The 21,273-nt window shown below is 56.3% G+C and overlaps 1 protein-coding gene across 1 annotated transcript in view; it reads right to left on the reverse strand.

Annotated features, from left to right (window-relative positions):
- DISP3 (dispatched RND transporter family member 3) overlaps window positions 1-21,273 on the reverse strand; it is a 29,415-nt gene that overhangs the window by 1,168 nt on the left and 6,974 nt on the right. The window contains exons 3-19 of the mRNA XM_024749917.1: window positions 18,545-18,681; window positions 17,501-17,635; window positions 16,911-17,071; window positions 15,310-15,449; window positions 13,508-13,656; window positions 13,118-13,279; window positions 12,054-12,215; window positions 10,026-10,133; window positions 8,906-9,042; window positions 7,559-7,743; window positions 5,615-5,745; window positions 5,365-5,537; window positions 4,260-4,386; window positions 3,592-3,737; window positions 1,467-1,626; window positions 795-908; window positions 199-365 (exon numbers count right to left, since the gene is read on the reverse strand). Of these exons, the coding sequence (XP_024605685.1) occupies window positions 199-365; window positions 795-908; window positions 1,467-1,626; window positions 3,592-3,737; window positions 4,260-4,386; window positions 5,365-5,537; window positions 5,615-5,745; window positions 7,559-7,743; window positions 8,906-9,042; window positions 10,026-10,133; window positions 12,054-12,215; window positions 13,118-13,279; window positions 13,508-13,656; window positions 15,310-15,449; window positions 16,911-17,071; window positions 17,501-17,635; window positions 18,545-18,681 (2,494 nt within the window). The remainder of the gene's footprint in view (window positions 1-198; window positions 366-794; window positions 909-1,466; window positions 1,627-3,591; window positions 3,738-4,259; window positions 4,387-5,364; window positions 5,538-5,614; window positions 5,746-7,558; window positions 7,744-8,905; window positions 9,043-10,025; window positions 10,134-12,053; window positions 12,216-13,117; window positions 13,280-13,507; window positions 13,657-15,309; window positions 15,450-16,910; window positions 17,072-17,500; window positions 17,636-18,544; window positions 18,682-21,273) is intronic.

Genomic DNA, 21,273 nt, shown 5'->3' on the forward strand with positions numbered 1-21,273 from the left:
CCACAGCGATGCTTGGGTGGAGCTGCTTTAGAATTTGAGGCTCCTGGATGTGGAGAATGGCCCTGGAAACTGAGCCTCCTGGAACACATCCTGGCTGGGCATTGGCACCAGGGGTGTCCAGCTACGCTTGGGGGTCCTCACTGGCACCGAGAGGGGAGAAGATTTGCTGGGGAGCGGTGGGGCAGGCAGGGTGCTCACCTCGGCCTGGTGCGGGGGCAGGTTCTCTCCGGCCAGCAGATAGCCCTCGACCAGATGCACGCAGTAATCCACGGAGGAGCCGACGAGGATGGACAGGGAGATGGCTTCCACGGCGCCCATCTCCCAGCCGCTCCAGTACATGACGGTCACCACGAGGCAGACGCTGCCTGCGGGGCGCGGGAGGCGGCGGGGCGGCAGCTTGGACCTGGTCCCACCCATACAGTCCTGGAGGGTTGCTGGACAAATTCTAAGGGCCCCTGGGGAAGGTGGTAACGTCTACGGTGGAGCCCCCAGCTCTGGTGACAGGTGTGATGAGTAGGGCCAGGGCCAGAGAGAGCTGGGTTGGGGGGTGGTGCTGAAAGAGCGGACAAGTGCAGCAACACGTCCCTGGGACGAGAGCTACCACCTGGTGACACCTGGCTCCCCCCGGGGAGCACACGGTCCTATGAACGACTGTGACAGAGGTTCTTTTTGCTTGGGGTGGGGAGTCGGGAAACCTGCGCTGAAAAGACGGGACCGTTAAGGGTGGAGAGAAACCTGCTGACCGGAAGCCACCAGCGAGCCCCCTGCCCACTCCTGACCCCCGGGCCACTTACCCAGGATGCTCAGGAGTACGGGCAACAGGAGCAGCACGTGGGTGGTGAACACGGTCACCGCAGCCACGCAGATGAGCAAGGAGAGGGCCAGGCCGTACAGGGCGCTCTGCACCCCTGGAAGGGAGGGGAGGGGGCCCTCAGCTGGGCTGCACCGGGGGCACCCCCACTCCCCTCACCCTCATGGACCAGAGGTACTGGGGTTATGCAGGTGGGCACCGTCACAGCTAGCTGTGCCGCTCTGGGTGAGCCACTTGACTTCTCTGAGCCCCCATTTCTTCATCTGTAAAATGGGGTAATGATAGTACCTACCCCCTAGGCCTCGTTTGGAGTTTAAAGAGATAACATAGGTCAGGCCTCAGCCAGGGCTTGGCATCAAGAAGGGCTCCAAATGAGAGACCACTGCCATGAGGGCCATTACTTTTTAGGTGGCCAAGGTCAGGATCAGAGAATGTGGCCCCCCAAGCAGGAGGGGACCCAAACTCTGGTCTCTGATCAGCGCTCCCAGCCACTGTGTCATCCCAGTTTCTCCAGGGCTCTCGGCCAGAATTGAGACCAGTGTGGCTCAGACAGGCCAGGTCGTGCCCTTCCTGCTCTAGGTCACCTCCCCGTGTCCCTGCCGCCACCACCCACCCCACCGGGACCCTGTGGGCGGTGGGCTGGGCTGCCGCTTGCCTATGATCTCCATGAAGATCCGCTTCCAGTGCTCACACGTCTGGAAGCCGCGGTGCAGGGCTGAGCCCTCGGGGAGCGTCTTCAGCTGCTGCTGCAGGAAGCTCTCCCAGCGCAGGTAGTCCGAGTAGGTCTGGAAGGAGGACTTGCCCTTGTACGTGGTCTGCGGGGACATGAGCCAGTGAGACAGGCGGGCAGCTGTGGCCCACGCTGCTGCCCTGGTGATAGCTGGTCTGCTCTGTGACAGCTGCAGCTGGCCTCTGGCCACTTGCAAAGAGAGTGTGCTGTGTGAAGGGTGAGCCCATCTGAGATCACTTCCTACCAGCCTCTGGGTGCACGTGTGACTCTCACAGCAGCGGCAGGTCCCCATTCAAGCAAAGTCCCCATCCCTTTCCAACAGAACCACCTCCAACTTCCAGAGCCCCCCAGCTCCGTGTCCCACCCTCGGCCCACGCTGTCCCTCTGCCCTCTGCACAGCTTGCTCCCACCCCTCCTTCAAGCCTCGTGAGGTTTCCGTCTCCTCTAGGAAGCCTTCCTTGATGCCCCAAGATGGTCATCTTCTGGGCTCTGCGAGTCCTCGGTGCTTCCCCATCACAGTTCTTGTCACTGCCCGGCAACCTGGCCCTCCTCTCCTGGCTGAACTGTGAGTCCGGGAGGGCAGGTGACCTGTCTGGTTCACGGCGCCCAGCTCTGGAACGTTTCTATATGTTACCTCGCTGGTCCAGTCCTGCTCTCCCTGAGCACAAACCAGTGTACGGCGTGTCTGTGTGCACGTGTGTGTCTGCGTGCTGGTGGGGGAGGCTGAGCAGGGATTCTCTCCTCCAACTGTCTGCGGCTTCGGCCTTTTTGAAAAAGGAGGGAAATTCAGACGCCGGCCACAACATGGATGGATGTGAAGAACGCTGTGCTAAGTGAAACGAACCAAACACGAAAAGAACAGCGCTGTGGGATTCCGCCGCTGTAGTCAAATCCATGGGGGCAGAAAGCAGAGTGGTGGCTGAAGGGGGTGCCTGGGGAGTCCGTGTTTCATGGGGACAGTTTCAGTGTTGCAAGATAAGAAGTTTTACAGATGGATGGTGGTGACAGTCGTACAATGCTGTGACTATGCTTAGTATTACTGAACTATACACTTGAAGATGGCTTAAATGGCCAATTTTATCATGTATATTTTACTACAATTTTAAAAAACTACGTGGGGCTTTGAAGGGGTGTCTGCGTTAGCCTGGGGCTCACTGAGAGCTTGGAGGGGGTCTGGGTCCTCCTCGTGGTGGCCAGGGGTTTGGCTGCTCGCGCAGTGCGTGGCACAGGTGGTGGGACAGAAAGTAGGGCTGGGGCCGAAGAACAAGAATCGCCCTTGTCACATGAATTCTCGTTCCCCAACACCTTCACGTGACTGACCTACCCTAGCTTCTCGATGACTGCCAGAGGGCGGGCAGGGAGCCGTAACCCTAATCTTTAGAGGAGGAACTGGAGGCTAGAGGGGATGAGTGCTTTGCTCAAGGACACAGAGCGCAGCAGGATCAGAGCCAGGACTGGACCCCGGGGCTCAGCACGGAGACAACAGGGGCAGACCTGGCAAGTCTCACAGTGCCAAGTGCTAGGGCCAGGCCCGCAATGCCCAGGTCGGGGACGTGCGTGTGTGCAAGTGTGTATATGTGTGTGCACATGTGTGTCCATGGGTGTCTCCTTGGCAGAGCCTAGGGGGTGAGAGAGGAAGCAGTGAGGTGTCGAATGGCTGGTCCCCTGTCTTCCGATCTCTCCTGGGGGCGCCCAGCACGGGGGCTCTGTGGTCCCAAACCTGCCCCCTCACAGTGGCAGAGGGGAGCGTCCTGGACTGTCACCTGTCCCCGGAAAACGATGTGGACCTCGGGCTGTCGGGGAAGGAGGGTGGTGGGGGGTGGGTGGCGTCCCGTGTGGCAGAAACGCCGAGCTTGGCAGTCAGACGGCTGGTTTAGCACTTGCTGCCGACGCTCACCAACCCCGTGGCCTTGGGCAAAGCAATTTCACCCCTCTTGGCCTCAGCCGGCCCTCTGCTCTGGTCTGGGACGAGGTCCGGGGATCCGTGGTGACACTGCGCTCTGTGAGGTCAGCACACCGCCCTGCACCCGGCGGCCCACCCGGGGCTCACCGACTCGAAGGCCATGGAGACCCACTGCACTCGGCCATCCTTGACGCCCACGGCCCCGTGTGACAGCTGCCCTGGGAGCAGGTGGGGCTCAGGCAGCTGCTTGCACTCGGGGTGCAACATCTGCAGGAAGGAGGAGATGCTGTAGCCTGCGGGGAGAGGGGAGAGGTGGGTCGGGGCGGGGACCCGGGAAGGGAGCACCTCTTCCCCCCATCCTGCCTGCGCAGGTGTACTTACCCAGCTGGGTGTGTACGCACAGGGGCGCGCACCCTTCCCCCAACCTCCTAGTTTAAAAAGCGTCTGAAACCACTGGCAATGCCATCGGGAAACCTACAACACCCATTAGCCGTCAGGGCAGAAACTGACATCTCGTTCCTTCTCAGGAAGAGCCCCGGCCGGACCCAGGTCATCGTCTGTGCCGGCTCCCGGCCTCGCTCCCAGTTCCGGAAAAGCTCCTCCTGCAGGTGCGCCCTGCACACCGCACACCTCCCCACATCCGTGCGGCTCTGCGCCGGTTCACCTTTAGGCACGAGCCCACTCTCATCTGGAAGATTCGCACGCCCCCCCACCCTAGTGTGGACACACATAAGCTTGGACGCATGTCTGCAGACGCCCTCACGCCAGGCACATGCGCCCTCGGGGCTGTCCACCCTCGGGTCCCCCACACACACCTGAGGGCAGGCACTGGGCCCCACCCGGCTTCACCAGCTCTGAGTTCCCCGCGATGGCCTTGCAGAGGCGACACAGGTGCCCGATTTCTTTGAAGAGGTCAAAGCTGCTGTCGTAGATGACGCTGCCCTTTCCCAAGGAGACACAAGCCAGCGCGACTGCTCAGTGAGTCGGGAACTCAATCCTGGGCCCCACCCCCGGGGAGGAACCTCGGGCAGCTCCTGCTACCGTCGTCGCCAGCACTTGGAGCCCTCTGCCTGGTCACCCGCGGTCCTGCCCGAGCCTGCTCTGCCCTGCCCCCGGCAGCACCTCTGCTGCCACTGCTGCCCACCTGCACGGGCCCCCTCAGCCTCCCCTCCTTGATCTTATTCACCACGCGCTCACCTGGGCTCCCTGCCTTCCCCTCTCCCTTGTCCTCCAGCGCAGGCCTCCTCTCCTCCCCGCCTCCCCACCCCTCCTCTGAACACCTGCGGACTCCCGGTCCAGACTGGACAGATCTCCTCTGACCCCACCTGGCTCCCGAATTACCTTCTGTCTGAAACCCTGTACACCCAGCCAGGCTGACTTCCCAAGGCAGGGGTCATGACCAAGGGTACCGACGTCCACGGTCCTTCCCACCATGTCTCAGTACCCAGCAAGTGCCAGGCACAGACCTAGTCACACCTCCGTGTCAGTTCCTCTCCCGTCCAATGCCCAAGAGCCCAGCCCTGGCACAAACATGTACAAGTGGGGGAGACCACCCCAAGCGAGGGCACCATGGCCGAGGCACGCAGCAAGGGCTGTGGCACAGGGAGGGCCCCGTGCAGGAGGAGGAGGGCAGGGAGGCTTTGCACACCCGTACTGCCCTCCCCTCTGTGCCACCCCTAATGATGTGGGGCCGCTGGCTCAGGCCCCACTGTACCCAGATTCCTGGGCGATCCTAAGAGCTCAACGCTGCTCAGTCCTCAAGAGAAACGGTGCCGCGTAGCGGAGCCTGTGGGCCAGGTGAGCAGCCAGGGAGCCGAGAGGGGGTGTGCGGAGCCGGGCCGGCGGGCCCTGGGCTGGCGCTAGCTTGCAAGCCTGGTGTGGCCGGGCCCTCTGGCATCTGCCCAACGTGGGCACGCGTACCGGGTCTCCGATGACATGGTTGTCCACCTGCCGTGTGCGGTTGATGCCAACGATGCCAAAGACCACGAAGACCATGGCCCCTGTGTCCACGAGCGGCCGCACCGCCGGCTTCCCGCAGCCCGTGTTCACGCAGGGGTTGAAGCCGAAGGTGGCAGAGGGGCGGGCCTTGGGCGCTGTGGAGGGAGTCACAGCTGTATGGGAAGGCGGGGCCCAGCCTCCCAAGGCCCCGCCGCGGCCTCCCCGCGTGTACCTTTCTCGCTGGGCACGTAGAAGAAGCCTTTGGTCGGCCCATCGGGGCTGGAGCCGAGCAGGCAGCCAGGAGGGGCCGCACACACACGCCCGTGGAAAGGGGGCTTGTGGGACTGGGCAAAGTACAGTTTCCTGTGGAGGCAAAGGAGGCGAGGCCAGGACTGAGGCCAGGAAGGCCAGGAGCAGTGGGGGAGGGGAGGCACAGGCGGCCGTGCGCAGGGGCTGGAAGAGCGCAGGGGACGGACTCGGGCTCCCCCAGCACAGGGATTTAATCTTAGGTTCAGCCCTGGGGTTTGGACACCTGTTCTAGTCCCGCCCCTGCCAAGGCCCACCCTGTGGTCCTGCTCAAGGCACTTCCCCTCTCTGCATGTGTCTCCTCGCCTGTGGCAGGAGGGGTGGAAGAGACCAGTAGCTTCCAAACGGTCCTCAAGGGGCCCCAGGGCTAGCCCTGGGGGTCGGTGCTCAGAAGCCCCTGCCCCACTTTAATCTGAACAGTGACAGAGCCTCAAGATTCTGTTTGAAGAAAGGATTCCACGGTTAGCTTATTCACCACTGGACTTGATGTAGCTCAAGGCTCTTTCTGGAATGTTCTAAGCTCAGCCAGGCAGCCTGACCCCAGTGGCTACTGTATATATATGTGCAGCGTGAGCCCGACCATGGAGGGGAGGCAGAGGGACCCCCTCATGCCCCGAGCCGAGGTGTGCCAGGCCAGAAGGGCCCAGGGAGCCCACCTTGGTCATCCCCCTGCCCCAGGCATCAGCCTCGTGTGGGCGTTCAATGTCCTGAGGCCAGGCCCTGTCAGAGACCACGGGTCCCTGGTGTCACCAGTGCAGGCCCCACGCTGCTGCTCTCTGGACCACAGCAGCGGTGCGCTCTTCCTTTCAGAGCACGTATCGTAATTTGCAATGACTCCGTGCTGTTTCCCGAGGGCAGGAGCCACATCTGTCTTGTTTCCCATCCGCAGCACTAGCCCCGTGCCCGTTCACAGTCGGTGCTCAGTGTTAAATGAATGAATGGATGAGAGACAGGCCCTCGGCTGACACAGCCTCAATGGTCAGAACGTGGCGGGGGGAACCTGGGAAAAGATGGCCCCAGCTGGCTCAGAGACCCCCGGGGCACGGAGTGCAGTTGATCATTAGGTGATCACGGGCACTTACTTCATGCCAGGCACCAGGTAGGGCGTGCGTATTCAGTAGGTAAAGACAACAGACATGGGCTCTCTCCCATCACCTTACAGTCCGAGGGAGGGGGGACATTCAATAATTGTTTTCTGAATTAACTGTAGGTATTGCGAGTGTGGATAGTGCCTCGGAGAGGAATGCAGAGTGCACTCATTCATTCATTCATTCATTCATTCACTTAGCAAGTGTTTCCTGAGCACCCGCTACATAGCACTAGGTGAGGGGACACAGCACAGAACAGTAAGCTGCTCACGTGGGATGCCTGCGTGCTCCTGAGCAAGGACAGGTAATAAGCCAGCAGGTCAGTATGATTCCAGGTGGTGGCAGAAGCCAGAACGAGAGCAGCGGGGTGATGTATGGGGAGAGGCGGGTGCGGCTATTTTCGCCGGGGAGGGAAACCTTGTTGGGGGTGGGTAGGCATCTGGGTAAGGACCTGAATCTTGAGAACAAGTCAATCCCGGGAGGAGCTAGGGGAAAGCAGCCTAGGCCCAGGGAACAGCAAACGCAAAGGCTCTGAGTTGGGAACTGCTTGGGTGCTGAGGGGCCAGACAGCCGCTGCGCCTCCCGCGGGAGCCATGCAGAGGGAAGACCGCAGGTGGGGGGCCGAACTGCGGGCCTGGCGTCTTGGTGTCCCCCGATCCCCAGTCCTGGGCAAGAAGCGTCTGAACAGATGGGTAGAAACGGACTGGGGTTTCTGAAAGGTGTGGGAGGGGCAAACGGGTGGGCCGGGCTGGTGGAAACCAACTTATCTGCGAGGCTGTTACCGGGTGTGCTGGTGCTCCTTGGCGGCCACGTAGAAGCTAAAGTCAAACTTCCAGCCCCGCTTGGTGTCGCAGGCCAAGGTCGTCACCATCCACCTGCCGGAGGGGCTCGCCGCCTGGAGCAGCCCTACTGTAGACATACAAGCGGTCAGCTTCTTGGTGAAGTTACCAAAAGGCGCTCTATACACCTAAGCAGTGGATTGACAGAGACAAGACAGGTGACTCTGGGAGGCTGCCTTGGCCTGGGCCCAGCCTCAGGCTCGGTCCCCTCCCTCCTTGGAGCGCTCGCTGCCCCCTGCCCCCATTCCAGCCCCCAGAGTCGGGGGGTAGAGCCCTGGGCAGAGGCGCAGGAGGCCTGGGTTCAAATTTAAAGACAGAGCAAATCCATCCCTACCTCTCTGAGCCTCAGTCCTTCCTTCAACTGAGGATCTACTCCAGGCCAGGCCCTGAGCTGGGCTCTGAGGGTGTGGCTGTGAGCCAGACGGGCTTGGTCCCTGCCCTCCTGGACCTGCCAATTACGATGGCTTCAGATTCTTTGAAGGGCCTTGAATTAACTATTAGGCCGATAAGGCACAGAACGAATGCGGCAGTGGAAGAGGAGGCCAAACTGGTAAGGATGGCCAGGATAGGGTCCCAGGAGGAGGTGACATTTAGGCTGAACGGCGAGCCAGCCACGCATGAAGCTGGAAGGAAAGCCCTCCAGGCAGCGAGAACCGCAGTGCAAAGGTCAGAGCCAGGGAACGCCTCACACACCCCATCTTTCGAATGGAGATATAAACCCCGAACAAATGAGGTGACATGTGTAACTGTCACCCTGGAGGTGTGACATGTTAAAGAAACACAAATGATTCCTGAGAGGGAAAAATCAGAGGCCTGGGTTGGCCCTGGGAGCCCCTTTTCTGGGGCGCTAGAACAGACGGCTGAGAACAACAACCTAACTAACAGCTCCCATTTTACTGGGCACTTACTACGTTCCAGATGTTACAGAACGCACAGGCCTTGCCTCACGTACCTCCAACATCCCTGGCTGGTACCTTTCATGTCCCTGTATCACAGATGAGGAAACTGAGGCTCAGAGAGACTACATAATCTTCCCAAAGACGTACAGGTTATAAATGGCAGAGCCAGGACTCGAACCCAGGCCTGGCTGACTCGGCAGCCCGTGCTCTCACCACTCTGCAGGTCCCTGCCGCAGGCCTGGCTGACGGCGGGAGAGGGTCCTCACCTGCCTGGAGCAGCTCCATCCTCGCAGGCCCTGCCTCCACCCCCATGTGGCCAGTGCCCACCAGTGTGGCACTGAGGGCCCCCTCCCCTGGTAGTGGCAGCTCACTTAACGACAGCCAGGCTCACCTGGAAGGAGGGCACCTCCCCGTCCCCAGAGGACACGGTCTGCCAAGGGCCAGGCAGGCTGGCGTTGAGGGAGAACCTGTAGACAGCCGGGTGGCCTTTGCTCTTCACCTTGGAGACGTACACAGTGCCCGGGGAGTCTAAGGACAAATGAGGGGAGGAGGAGGGACAATCACCTCGACTGGCTTCCCCTAACCCTACAACAGCCCAGCCTCTGCTCTGTTGACTGAGGAGCTGGGCCTGACCTTGGGGTCATCTCTGAATGGTGGCTCTGTTCCTCTCTACCGGACCGAGCCCATGGCAATGACGGGGGACTGGTTGTTGGCGGTGGACACTGGATGGGGTGGAGGTATAGATGGAGGGGAGGTGGTGGTGGACACTGGATGGGGTGGAGGTACAGATGGAGGGGAGGTAGTGGTGGACACTGGATGGGGTGGAGGTATAGATGGAGGGGAGGTGGTGGTGGACACTGGATGGGGTGGAGGTATAGATGGAGGGGAGGTGGTGGTGGATACTGGATGGGGTGGCAGCACGGGTAGAGGGAATGACAGTGATGGTGGGAGCCATGGTGTGATGTGCCAGTAGGAACTAGGGTAGTGGAAGTGACGCCAACAACGATGCCCCAGGCATGGCGTGAACGGTGGGGGTGTGTTGCTGGTGAGGATGGTGGGCACAGAGGGGTGACAATGGCCGTGTGATGACAAGGACACGCAGAACTGCCCCATGTGGGGGGTTTATTCCCACATGCACCCTGGCATCCCACATCTGATGGAGACCCCAGCAGGGATAAGCCAGCCTCCAGTGTTCAGGACACCCCTGCCCTCCCCCAGACACTCAGAATGGATCTGGCACACAAGGCAGGTTCACAGTGCACCACAAGCCAGGCTGGCGTGGTGGCAAGAAGGGATCGCCCTGTTCTGGCTGAAGAGAGCTGGTGGGACGAAGGACAAGGGCCTCAGGTTCACCCCCGCACCGACCCTTCCACGGTGACCCAAGAACACAGGCTTTTGTTCCCGAAGGGGAATCAAACCATGGATTTAATGTGCTCTCCCCACAGGGCCCCTGCACCCTTGTACCAGGACCCCCCACTGTCCCACCCAGCCAGTGCACACTGCCCACTGACCCTGTAGGGCGGCCTCAGGCCGGCCGGCCCAGGACACCCCCGAGCCCCGCTTCTTCTCCAGGGACGTCCGGATGTTCTGCAGGCTGTGGGGCTTCTCCTGGAACAGACCTACCCATCCCCCCCAACCCCCGCACCGTGTCAGACAGCAGGGCCTCCCTGACGGGGCCGGCCAAGGCTGGGAGACAGACGACCTGAGGGACATGGGCCCCAGGGCCCTCAGCTTGGGAAGGGGGTGGTATCAGGGGTCTGAAAGAAACTAGATGGAACTGAAGAAAGGCCAAATGCTGAATTTACAAGAATCTTGAGGCAAAGGAAAGGAACCTGCCAGCCCCATCCAGGGAAGGACACTCGCAGCCTACCCTACTCATCCTCACCACGCCTCACTTCCCTCCTCTGTCAAGTGGGATGACACCCAGAGGGTACCTCCAGAGGGTGGGTGAGGGACAAAAGGGGATGCTGCATCTCCTGCGCTTAGCAACGTGTCTGGCTTGTGATGAATGCTTGATAAATAGGGATAATTAGAAATGGCATGTTATCAACTAGCAGAGATAGGGGAGACCTCCTGTTTCGCCCCAAGCAAGCAGAGGTTCAGGGAGGTTACATGACCTTCAGGGGAAGTGAGAGCCCCATCAGGATCGGTCTTGTCTGCCCCTAAAGCCGAAAATCTTTTTGCTACAGCCTGAAGGGCCCCTTTAAGAGGCAGTTCAGAGGCTAAGAGATAGAGAGGGGCTGGGGCTGGACTCTGGCTGGGGTCCTGGCCCTTCTCCAGATGTTTCCAGGAACTTCGGGACCATCCCAGGGTTTGTCCATCTGTGAAGTGGGAGCAGACAGGCCCTGAGGGACAGTGGGAGGCCTTACAGCGGCAGTGACATTGGAGCGAAATTCGATGCCCAGGCAGGTGGGAGAGGAGCAGGGATGTGGCCAATTTAGGAGGGGCTCCTCGGGCACCTCTGTGAGCTGCAGCCAATTATCATGCATTCGGCTAATGCCATTTACCAAGGGGAAGGCCAGGTTAATCTGAACACCACCCTAATTACATGAAGGCAATTACAGCAGTCAGCGGGTCTTCCCCCGGGAGCTGGAAGCAGTCACCCAAGCGTCTTCTCATTTGGTTTCTAACCACTCGGCAAAGCTGTATGACCTTGGGTCGACTTCCCCCGCCCCAACTCCAACCTCAGGCTCCCCTCTGTAAGACGAGAGCCTGGATCAGACTAACTGTAAGGCAAGCAGACATCTTTATCTCACCTCTTAGCTCATCCCCGGCACGCGCTCCATCACCAAGTCCTGTGGGTTTCACCTCCTAAAAACCTCGTGTCTTCACTGTCACCATCGGCCACACCGGCTCCAGCCCCCACTGTCTCTTGTCTAGATGACTGCACGAGACTCCCACCTGGGTTCCCAGCCACGCTCCACGCTGGCCCTTCTCTGCTTAAAGCCCTCCACTGGCTTCCAGTGCCAATTACGATACAATCCAGACTCCTCACTGTACCCCAGCAGGCCCTGGCCCAGCCCGCCTGGCTAGCCTTAGCTCCTGCAACTACCTCCATCAAACTTGGCCCTGGTCTCTCCCATTCTGGTGCTCGCCTCTGCCTAGACCGCTTCTCTCCTCTCCTCTCCCAGCTTGGTCAACTCCTTCCCTCCCTCCCTGCCACCCAGGCAGGCTCAGTCTTGCCTTAGACATTCCCTCCTCCAGGAAGAAGCCTTCCATGATGCTGAGCTCCCCAGTCACCCTCCTTTTAGTCCACCACAGCTCAGATCTACTATTATATGGCCTGCCCCAGCAGTGGAATGAACTCCCTGAGCTCGAGAAGCCTGTCCTGCCCACTGCGGCCTCCCCAGCACCAGCACAGCTGGCACCCAGTAAGTATTCGTTTAATGAAACGTGAAAACACTGAGGCTTAGAGGTGGGGTGATTTGCCTGAGGTCATACTGTGATGCGGAGCCTGGATCTCACATCTCTTGTCTTGGAGATGTGGACTCCAAAAGGGTCAGGGGCCCACAGGGGACACCCTGGCAGGAAACCCTCACCTGAACAGGTGATGCAGGAGATGCCCTCGGCGCTCAAGTTGTACTTGAGGTCTAGCAGCACCTGGATGTTGGTATCCGGCCGGAAGAGCAGCGGGGCCCGGCTGGCGGGGCGGAGCCGGCTGGCGAACACCAGGGACAGGATGAGGATGGAGACAAAGAGCCCTGCGAGGAAAGGATGCTGCGCTAGGCAGGGCTGGGGCCAGGGGTGGGGTGGGGTGTGGGCATTCGCAGCCAGGGCTTCCAGAGCCCTGGGAAAGAGCTGCTCCCTCTATGGGGACGGGAGGGGGAAGCGGGGGACAGGTATCCCAAGGGAGCAGGCAAAGGCCCAGCGTGCCAACCTGTGGGTGAGGCTGCTAGGGGTCCGTCCCTTGGAGGTAGGGGCCGGTTGTTACACGTGTAATTGGTGGTCAGACTGTAAGCTATAAGCTCACATTCCTGGACAAGAACCAGCCACCATCTTAGAGCCCTTAACAGTTTATAAACAGCCAGCATATCCACTCGATCTTACACAGACCTGAATACAGTCAGTGATGATAATAATAGTAATAGGAGCACTTAACTTTCATTGAGCACTTACTACATGCCTTGCACTGGGCTAAGTTCTTTACATACACTGTGGCTTTCCTCACAACTGCCTTAGTAGATAGATACTATTCTTATCCTCACTTATAGGACAGGGAACAGAGGCTCAGACTAACTGGCACAGTCAAGGTGACACTGCTAGTACACAGCAGAATTAGGATTCCAACTTAGCCAAGCTGGTCTAAGTCCAGAGCCCAAGCACTGGGCGCTCTGCTCTGCTGCCCAGCCTCACGACTGGCACATAGTAGGTGCTCAATAAGCAACAGCTATCGTGGAACCAGCTTTATTCTACACAGGAAGTGGGGTAAAGCTCCGAGAGTGAGGGACACCAGCCCAGGTTTCTGACCTCTAGCTCATTTGGGGAACAGGAGTGGGCTCCCAATGCCTGCACGTTCTTTGCATGGGGTGGGGTCTGTCCCCCATGCCTTAGGCACTGGGAGAAGCTGCAAGATGGGAGAAAGGAGAGTGGAGAGCCCACTTACCCACAATCACCCAACGGCTCTTGACGGCCGACCACAGGACCCAGTGGTGCAGCAGCTCCTGCAGCTGGGCGATGAGCTGCCCCCGGCTGCCCCCATCGGGGGCTGGCTGCAGGCCCTTGGGGGGCACAGACACCAGGGACGCGTCTCCCAGCTCCAGCGACACTGCCGGGGCAGAGCAGCGGCCTGTCAGAGGGCCAGCCCAGAAGCGGGTCAGAGCCCACCCTGGTCCCTGCCCTCTCCAGGGAAGCCCAAATGCTCGATGGGGATCTCGTCCTGCCCCGCCCTCAGGACAAGCCTGTCCTCATACCAGCTCGCCAAGGGCTACTTCCCCTGGCCGAGGCAGCCCCTGGGTCCCAGCTGGCTCAGCGGGAGGCCCGCACCAGCTCTCACCTGGCTCCTCCTCCACATTGAGCAAGGGGATGTCATCATCCAGGTAGGGCATGGGGCCCTGAGCAGGGCTGCCCCCAGCCCGCTCAGCAGCAGCAAACACGTCCCCGGGGAAGTGCAGGGAGCTCCTGCAGCCACACTTCTGGTGGCAGCTGTGGAGACAGTGGGAGGAGGGGGTGAGTCCTGGGTGTCCAGGGAAGGAGGCGAAGGTCCCGGCTACATGTGAACCCAGGTATCACACCGCTGCTGACAGCTCACATAGGACACTCATCACAGGTTTCCAGGAGCCTGCACCTGAGTTCTCTCTAGCACCATCTCTCCTGGGGCCCTTGGGTGCCACTCTTCCTCTGGGGACACAAATGGTGACAGCAGCCATTACCCAGGGAGAGGGGATGGTGACTCGCAGCCCAAGCATCAAGGTGACCAAAGCAGGGGAATCGTGTCTCCCCCATCGTGTGCCCAGGGACCTGACACCAGGAGGACGGGGAAGCGGGGCTGGGCTGAGGACACAGCTGAGGCCTCGGCTGGAGTGAATGTGAAGGAGACAAGGCTCACCCTAGGGACTGCGGACAAGAACAATGCACACGGTGAATGTGCCAGGAATACTACATGCCAGGCAGTGAGGAAGATTCTCTCACTAATCCTCACGGGGTTACATGTACCCATTATATAGAACAGGAAGCTGAGATGCAGAGAGGTTAGGTAACATGTTCAAGGGTCCGCAGCCGCCAGGCAAAGAGGCTGAGGCTGGAGCCCAGGACTGGGAAGACTGCTGCGTCCACTGCCCCAGACTGGGGGGCGGGACAGGGCGGGCTTAGTTGCTGTCTCTGTAGAGATTAGAAACAAGCAGCCCTTTACCCAAGACACTTTGCTTCTATGTCACAAAACTGTCATAGAAATAGTCAAATCTGAATGTCTATAGTGCAGACCGCTATGCCTCGGCCAGAGTGCCCTTGTCCAGTGCCCAACCCGTACCACCATACATGGTGGCCCTGAAGCAGGGGGTATGTGTGGGAGAGCTGAGTGTGTCCCAGGCCTGAGTCTGAGCTCTTCGCTGCCCCTCCTTGGCTCGCCATGGTCAGGTGGACACTGTCATGGACCCCTGACAGTCCTGCCCTTGCATGCCCTGCCCCAAGCCCAGACCTTCCATCATTCCTCAGGACTCCCAACCCAGGCAGCCACCCAGGCTGGATTCCATTTGGTCACTGTCTCCGCCACCGCCCCCGCCCCCCACCGCCACTGACCACCTGGCCCACGAGACCCCCAAACCCCTAGAAACTTCAGCAGCGGCTCCGGGCTGATCCATTCAACTCTGCACACCACTCACTGCACCTAAATATCGTTCCTCTCCCAAGATGAGAACCTTGAGGACATTTAACGTGGCGGCTAAGAGCATGGGATCCAGAGTCAGATTATGTGGTCTAAATCTCAGCTCCACTGCCTATTAAATGGGTAACCTTGAGAAAGTTGCCCAACTGCTCCAAGCCTCTGTTTCCTTGTCTATAAAATGGGTGAAATAAGAGAACCCAGCTGCCAGGGTCCTTGGGGAGGGTGGCAGTAAGATCTCGTACGAAAGCTCATTGCCCACTTCCTGGCACATAGCAGGTGGTCAGATGTAACTACTGGACAGGCTTCTCTTCTTCCTCTGCTCCCCCAGTAGAGCCCAGCATAGGACTGGGCATACAGAGGGCGCTCAATGGTGAATCACGAGGCTCTTGGGAGATAGGAGGGTGTGCTGAATGGCCCCCCAAGGGCCTGCTATGGATATTCTGTGAGAGGAGGACACGCCCCCCTGCCTGGCTCACCTGGTCTGGCAGGCGCTCTCCAGCGGTGCCATATAAAGGCTCCAGATGCCCAGGGCAGCAGGCATGGTGAAGAGCACAGCCAGCCAGCAGCAGGACACGATGAGAGACATGAACAGGCCAAAGTCGTGGACGGCCGGGATCTGGCAATGGGGAAGTAGAGGAGGGATGTGGGACTACCAGGCCTGGAGCCCAGGGAGCCTGGGGACTCTGCAGCGAGGCACTCAGGACCCCCAACCACCCTCAGACTGAGGCAGGATGAGGAGGCCGGGGCTGCTGGAACAGAGGCACTGGCCTAGGAGGTGGTCAGAGGGCCGGGCTGGTGCCAGGGGCAGGGCAGGGGAGGAAGAGTCCCACCTCTGGTCCACACTGCAGCCCTCTGCCCGGAACAGTGCTCAGCACAGAGCAAGCGCTCCATAACTGTTATTACATGAAGGACAGAGGAAGACGTGCCCTGTTGGAGCGGGCCACGTGTCAGCGAGGGGGAAGGGAGGGAAAGCTGCTGTGATGGGAATAGGGAGGCTGGGTGTGCTCCCTGCGCAGGGTCACAGGGACCTGCACGGGGTGTGGCAGTCAGAAGGAAACCGTAGCCCACAAGCAGACAGGCCTTCACTGTTTGTGAAACACTTTCACAATCATCTCATGTCAGACCCTGATGATCCACACGTGAGGAAAGTGAGGCTCAGAGAGGTTAAACAACCTGCTGAAGGCCACACAGCCAGAAAATGGCAGAGGTGGGATGTGAACCCAGCTCTGCCTGTTTTCTGGATGTGGTTCTCTAGGAAGGCCTGGAGAATCCCAAAGCACCTAGTGGTTTCTAGATAGGATCCTCAGCCCAGGTCATAAAACCTCTCAGATTCAGGCAGGCTCACTGTCCTCTAGGCTCTGTTGGCACCAAGGACCTGGCCTAAGATCCTTCCCCTGAGCCCAGCTCAGACGTGAAGGAGCGTGGGGTCCGCGAGAGAAAAGTGAGTGTGAGGCGTGACCATGTGGCGTGAAGCCAGTGGGTGGAGAGGGCCCTGGACCCCGGTCAGGAGACATGGGCAGGCTCACCACTTACCAGCCGGGGGCCTCTGGAAACCGCCAAACGCCCTTCAGGACAGAGGTTGTTTCAGTAAGAAACACTATTTGTATTATTATAATTCTCCCATTTGTTAAGTTCTGGTAATGACGACGAGTAGCAAAAATGGACTCTAAGCGGGGGAGGGGTAAATTGGGAGATTGGGATTGACGTATACACGCTACTATATAGAAAATAGATAACTAATAAGGACCTGCTGTAGAGCACAGGGAACTCCACTCAAGACTCTGAAATGGCCTATATGGGAAAAGAATCTGAAAAAGAGTGGTTATGTGTAAATGTATAACTGATTCACTTTGCTGTACACCAGCAACTAACACAACATCGTAAATCAACTATACTCCATTAAAATTTTTTTTAAAAATGAGAAAAGAATGGACTCTAGGGACATGGCAGGAGCCTTGAGGCAGAGGCTGCGTGGCCCCAAGAGAAGGCGCGGGTAGGAAGAGCAGAGACCAGGGGCCAGGTGTGCACGGGAGGGACGGGGAGGTCAGGTCGGGGCGGGGGGAGGGCGGGCTCCCACCTGGGAGAAGACGTTAGCTGCATACGCGGCAGCCGTGGTCAGGGAGGTGAAGAAGGTGGCCTTGCCCGCCGTCTGGATGGTATGGATCATCCGCAGCTGCGGGTCTTCCAGGTGGGTGGCCTGGCGGTAGGTGTTGATGAATACAAAGACGTCGTCCACGCCTGTGGGAGGGAGCCCCGGGCCAGCAGGGCTCAGGATCACTCTGCTGTGTCCACGGTCAGACCCAGCCTGGGCCAGGAACCCAAGCCCCACCCTCCATGCTCCTTGCTCCTCACCCCCGTCCCCACCAGCACCAGGCCCTTTCCTCCAAACCTCAGCCCCCTTCCCACTTTTCCCACCATTCTTAACCTCCACCCAGAAAAGCTACCCATTCCTTCCACCCCGTGGGGGCTCCACCTATCCTATGCCAAGGATCACCCACCACGCATATTCTACCCACCCACCACCCCAATTCCAAGGCTCCGAGGTCTGGAAGGGGACTTTTTGGATCCCCCATGGAAGCCAGGCTTTGCCTCCTGGAAGAAGGCCCTTTTGGGGACAGAGTTCCCAAGTTCCCAAGGCCCATTACCATGGCAACAGAGGCAACTCACCAATGCCCACTATCACGAAGGCAGCCACCCCATTGAGGATGCCCAGGTACTGGATACCAAAGACCACATGGTACAGGAAGAGTGCCACCAGGCAACTGAGGCCGATGCTGGCAATTCCGAAGAAGGACAGGAACACTGGGCAGGGCAAGAGGCACAGGGGACGGATAGAGTGGGTGGACCCAGAGGAACGCACCTCTTCAGTGCCCCTGGCCCCTGCTGGGTCCTGCCTCACACCCCCCCAACCCCAGGGAGTACCTCTACCACCCCACCTGAGCCCAGCACAGTTTTCTGCACCCAGAGAAGGGGCTGGGCAGGAGGGCTGAGGGGCAAATGAAGCCATTTTTGAGTAGGTTCATCTTTGCAGAACTTGTCTCAAGTGCTAGTGGGGAATTATTATATATTTACATCTGTCACCCCAGTAGACTAGAGGTTCCATGGGGGTAGGAAGTGTGTCTGTGATGTTCACCATGTGTCTGGATCCCTGGCACCTTAGAGCATCTGGCACATAGTTGGTGCCCAGTTAATATCTGTTACATGGATGAATGAATGTCTTTTCCATTTTTGAAGGTATGACCAATCTCTCATTCACTTGAGCAACCGAGAGTACCTACTGTATATGCAGAAAGAAGCAGCTAGGGTATATGGGGAGATGGTGGTGGAAAAGTAAACTGGGGGACTAAGGGCATCTGACTGGGACTATAGAACAGGCTACAGAATAATTCATAAGGTATCCGATACTCCAGACTCCCCAACACTTATCAGCAAGTTTATCGGCAAGAAAAAGATGGTCAAAGGGAAAAAGGTTCAACTGTGGGAGGTCATGGGGATGGGGGCCCTTGGGCATGGCCCAACCTGCCTCTGAACCTCAGTCTACTTGCCTGGGGTTAGAAGGTGATGTCTGAGCACCCCTCCCCCCACCAGTTCTGACATAGTGGATTCAAGACCATTTCTGGCATTCCTGAGCAGGAAGGCTTTGTCCAGAGAGAAGCACACTGGTAGAAGAGAAGGGGCTGGCTCCACGTGGGGCTTTTGAAGAAACCCTACCTGAGCAGGAGGTGAGAATGTAGACGAGGGCGGCAATGCAGCTGCTGCTGATGAAGGCCAGGAGCATGTCATTGTTGAAGGTTCTGCGAACCTCGTAATCAAAGAGGTCCGTCCCCCCATACAGAACCTGCACTTTGCTGAAGGAGGGAGGACACAGAGAGAGGAAAGACGGAGTGGATCAGAGACAGAGGACGTCTGGGAGCCATCCATCTCACCAGTGTCTCTTTACCTTGGCCATACATTATGATCACCTGGGGGACTTCCAAAACTCCTGATGTCCAGGCCATACTCTAGACAAATGAAATCAGAATGTCTGGGGTGGGACTGAATTATCAGTGAGGTTGAGGCCACTGCTCTACACAAATAATAATCAATTATAGCCAAATTCTATGTCACCTTCCAATTCTCAATTATCCACAGCAAAATTCTAAATTCAAACCAGCTTCCAGATGCTGTTTTACACCGCAAGTGTGCATTTAACAGCAGTTGTTCTTAATAAGTAAAACTTAACCGAGCTGGTCAAGTTGGGCTTTAAAATACAAACAGGAGTGAGATCTGCTTCTGGCCAAGATGGAGTAACAAGGTGAAATCTAGATTTACCCTCCCAGTGAAACTAGTGAAAACCATAAGAAAATACATGAGACATGAGATAACAAAGAATGGTGATCTCTGAGAGGTGAGAAGCAAAATGGACCCTATGCTTACCCTGACTTACTGGCTTGAGAGAGTTTCCAGGCTTCACTGCAGCCTAATATATGGCTTAGTGACTTCTCAAAAGAGGCTGAAAGTTTTCCAAACTTGATGAAAACTATAAACCCATTGATTCAAAAGGCTCAAGCAATGGACCCCAAGCCCCCCAAAATGATGAATAAAACAACAACAATGCACATCATGATCAAATTGCTCAAAATCAGTGACCAAGATAAAATCTAAAAAGCAGCCTGAGGAAAAAGATGCATTACACACAGGGGAACAAAAGTAAGGATAACAGCAGATTTCTCTTCAGAAACAATGCAAGTGAGAAGACGATAGAGCAAGGTCCTTTACCAACTGGGGAAAAAGTCAACCCAGAATTCTATACCCAGAATTCTATATCTTGAAAAATATATTTCAAAAACAAAGGCAAAATAAAGACTTTTTCAGTATACAAAAGCTGAAAGGGGGCTTCCCTGGTGGCACAGTGGTTAAGAATCTGCCTGTCGATGCAGGGGACACAGGTTCAGGCCCTGGTCCTGGAAGATCCCACATGCCGTGGAGCAACTAAGCCCGTGCGCCACAACTACTGAGCCCGCATGCCACAACTACTGAAGCCTGCACACCTAGAGCCTGTGCTCTGCAACAAGAGAAGCCACTGCAATGAGAAGCCTGCGCACCACAACGAAGAACAGCCCTCACTTGCCACAACTAGACAAAGCCTGCACACAGCAACTAAGACCCAACGCAGCCAAAAATAAATAATTTTTTTTAAAAGCTGAAAGAATTCATTTCCAGTATACCTGCACTACAAGAGATGTTAAAGGAAGTCCTTCAGGCAGAAGGAAAATGATTACAGATGGAAATATACATCTACACAAAGGAATAAAAAGGACTGGAAATGGTAACAACATGAATAAATGTACAAAATTTTCTTATTCTTATGTAAATCTTTTAAAAAGATAACTGACTGTTTAAACAGAAATAATAATAATGTGGTATGGGGTTTATAACATATATGAAAATAAAATATATGACAACAATAGCATAAAGGCCAGGAAGAAGGAAATGGTGGTATACTATTCATATATAGTATACACTATACATGAAGTGGTTTAGCATCATTTGAAGATACACTGATAATTTAAGGATGTATACTATAAACCTTAAAGCAACCACTAAACTAAATATTTAGAGCTAAAAAAACCAAAGGAAATAAAATGGAATAATAAAAAATTCTCAGTCTAAAAGAAGGCAGAAGAGAGGAAAAAGGGAACTGAGAATATATGGGACAAAGAGAATAAAATAAAACAGTCTTAGGTCTAACCATATTAACAATGCATTAACTGTAAATGGTCTAAACACCCCAATTAAAAGGCAGAGACAGTCAGATTAGATTTTAAAAAATCAAGACCCAGCTGCCTACAAGAAACTCACTTTAAATATAGACACAAATAGTTAAAAACAAAAATGCAGAAAAAAATATACCACGCTGACATGAATCAAAAGAAAGCTGGAGTGGTTACATTAATAACAAATGAAATCAATTTCAGAGCAAAGAATATTACTAGGGATAAAGAAAGTAATTTAAAAATGATAAAGGGCTCAGTTCATTAAAAGAATACAACAATACTACATGCTTTGGACCTAACAACAGAGCTTTAAAATACATGAAGCAAAAACTGATAGAAATAAAAAAAGAAATAGACAAACCTGCAATTATAGTTGAACATTTCAAAACCCCTTTTCTCAATGATTGCTAGAACAATTAGACAGAAGATCAGTAAGGATATAGAAGACTTGAACAACATAATCAACCAACTTGACTTAATTGACATTTATAGAATACCCCACCGAACAACAGCAAAATATACATTCTTTTCAAGTGCACAGGGAACATTTAGCAAGACAGACCATACTCTGGACCATAAAACAAAACTCAATAAATTTAGAATAACTTAAGTCATACAAAGCATGTTCTCTGACCATGATAGAATTAAATTCAAAATGAGCAACAAAACACTATCTGGGAAATT

Source organism: Neophocaena asiaeorientalis, unplaced genomic scaffold (assembly GCF_003031525.2).
Source record: "Neophocaena asiaeorientalis asiaeorientalis breed wild unplaced genomic scaffold, Neophocaena_asiaeorientalis_V1.1 scaffold275, whole genome shotgun sequence".
NCBI classification, from domain to species: Eukaryota; Metazoa; Chordata; class Mammalia; order Artiodactyla; family Phocoenidae; genus Neophocaena; species Neophocaena asiaeorientalis.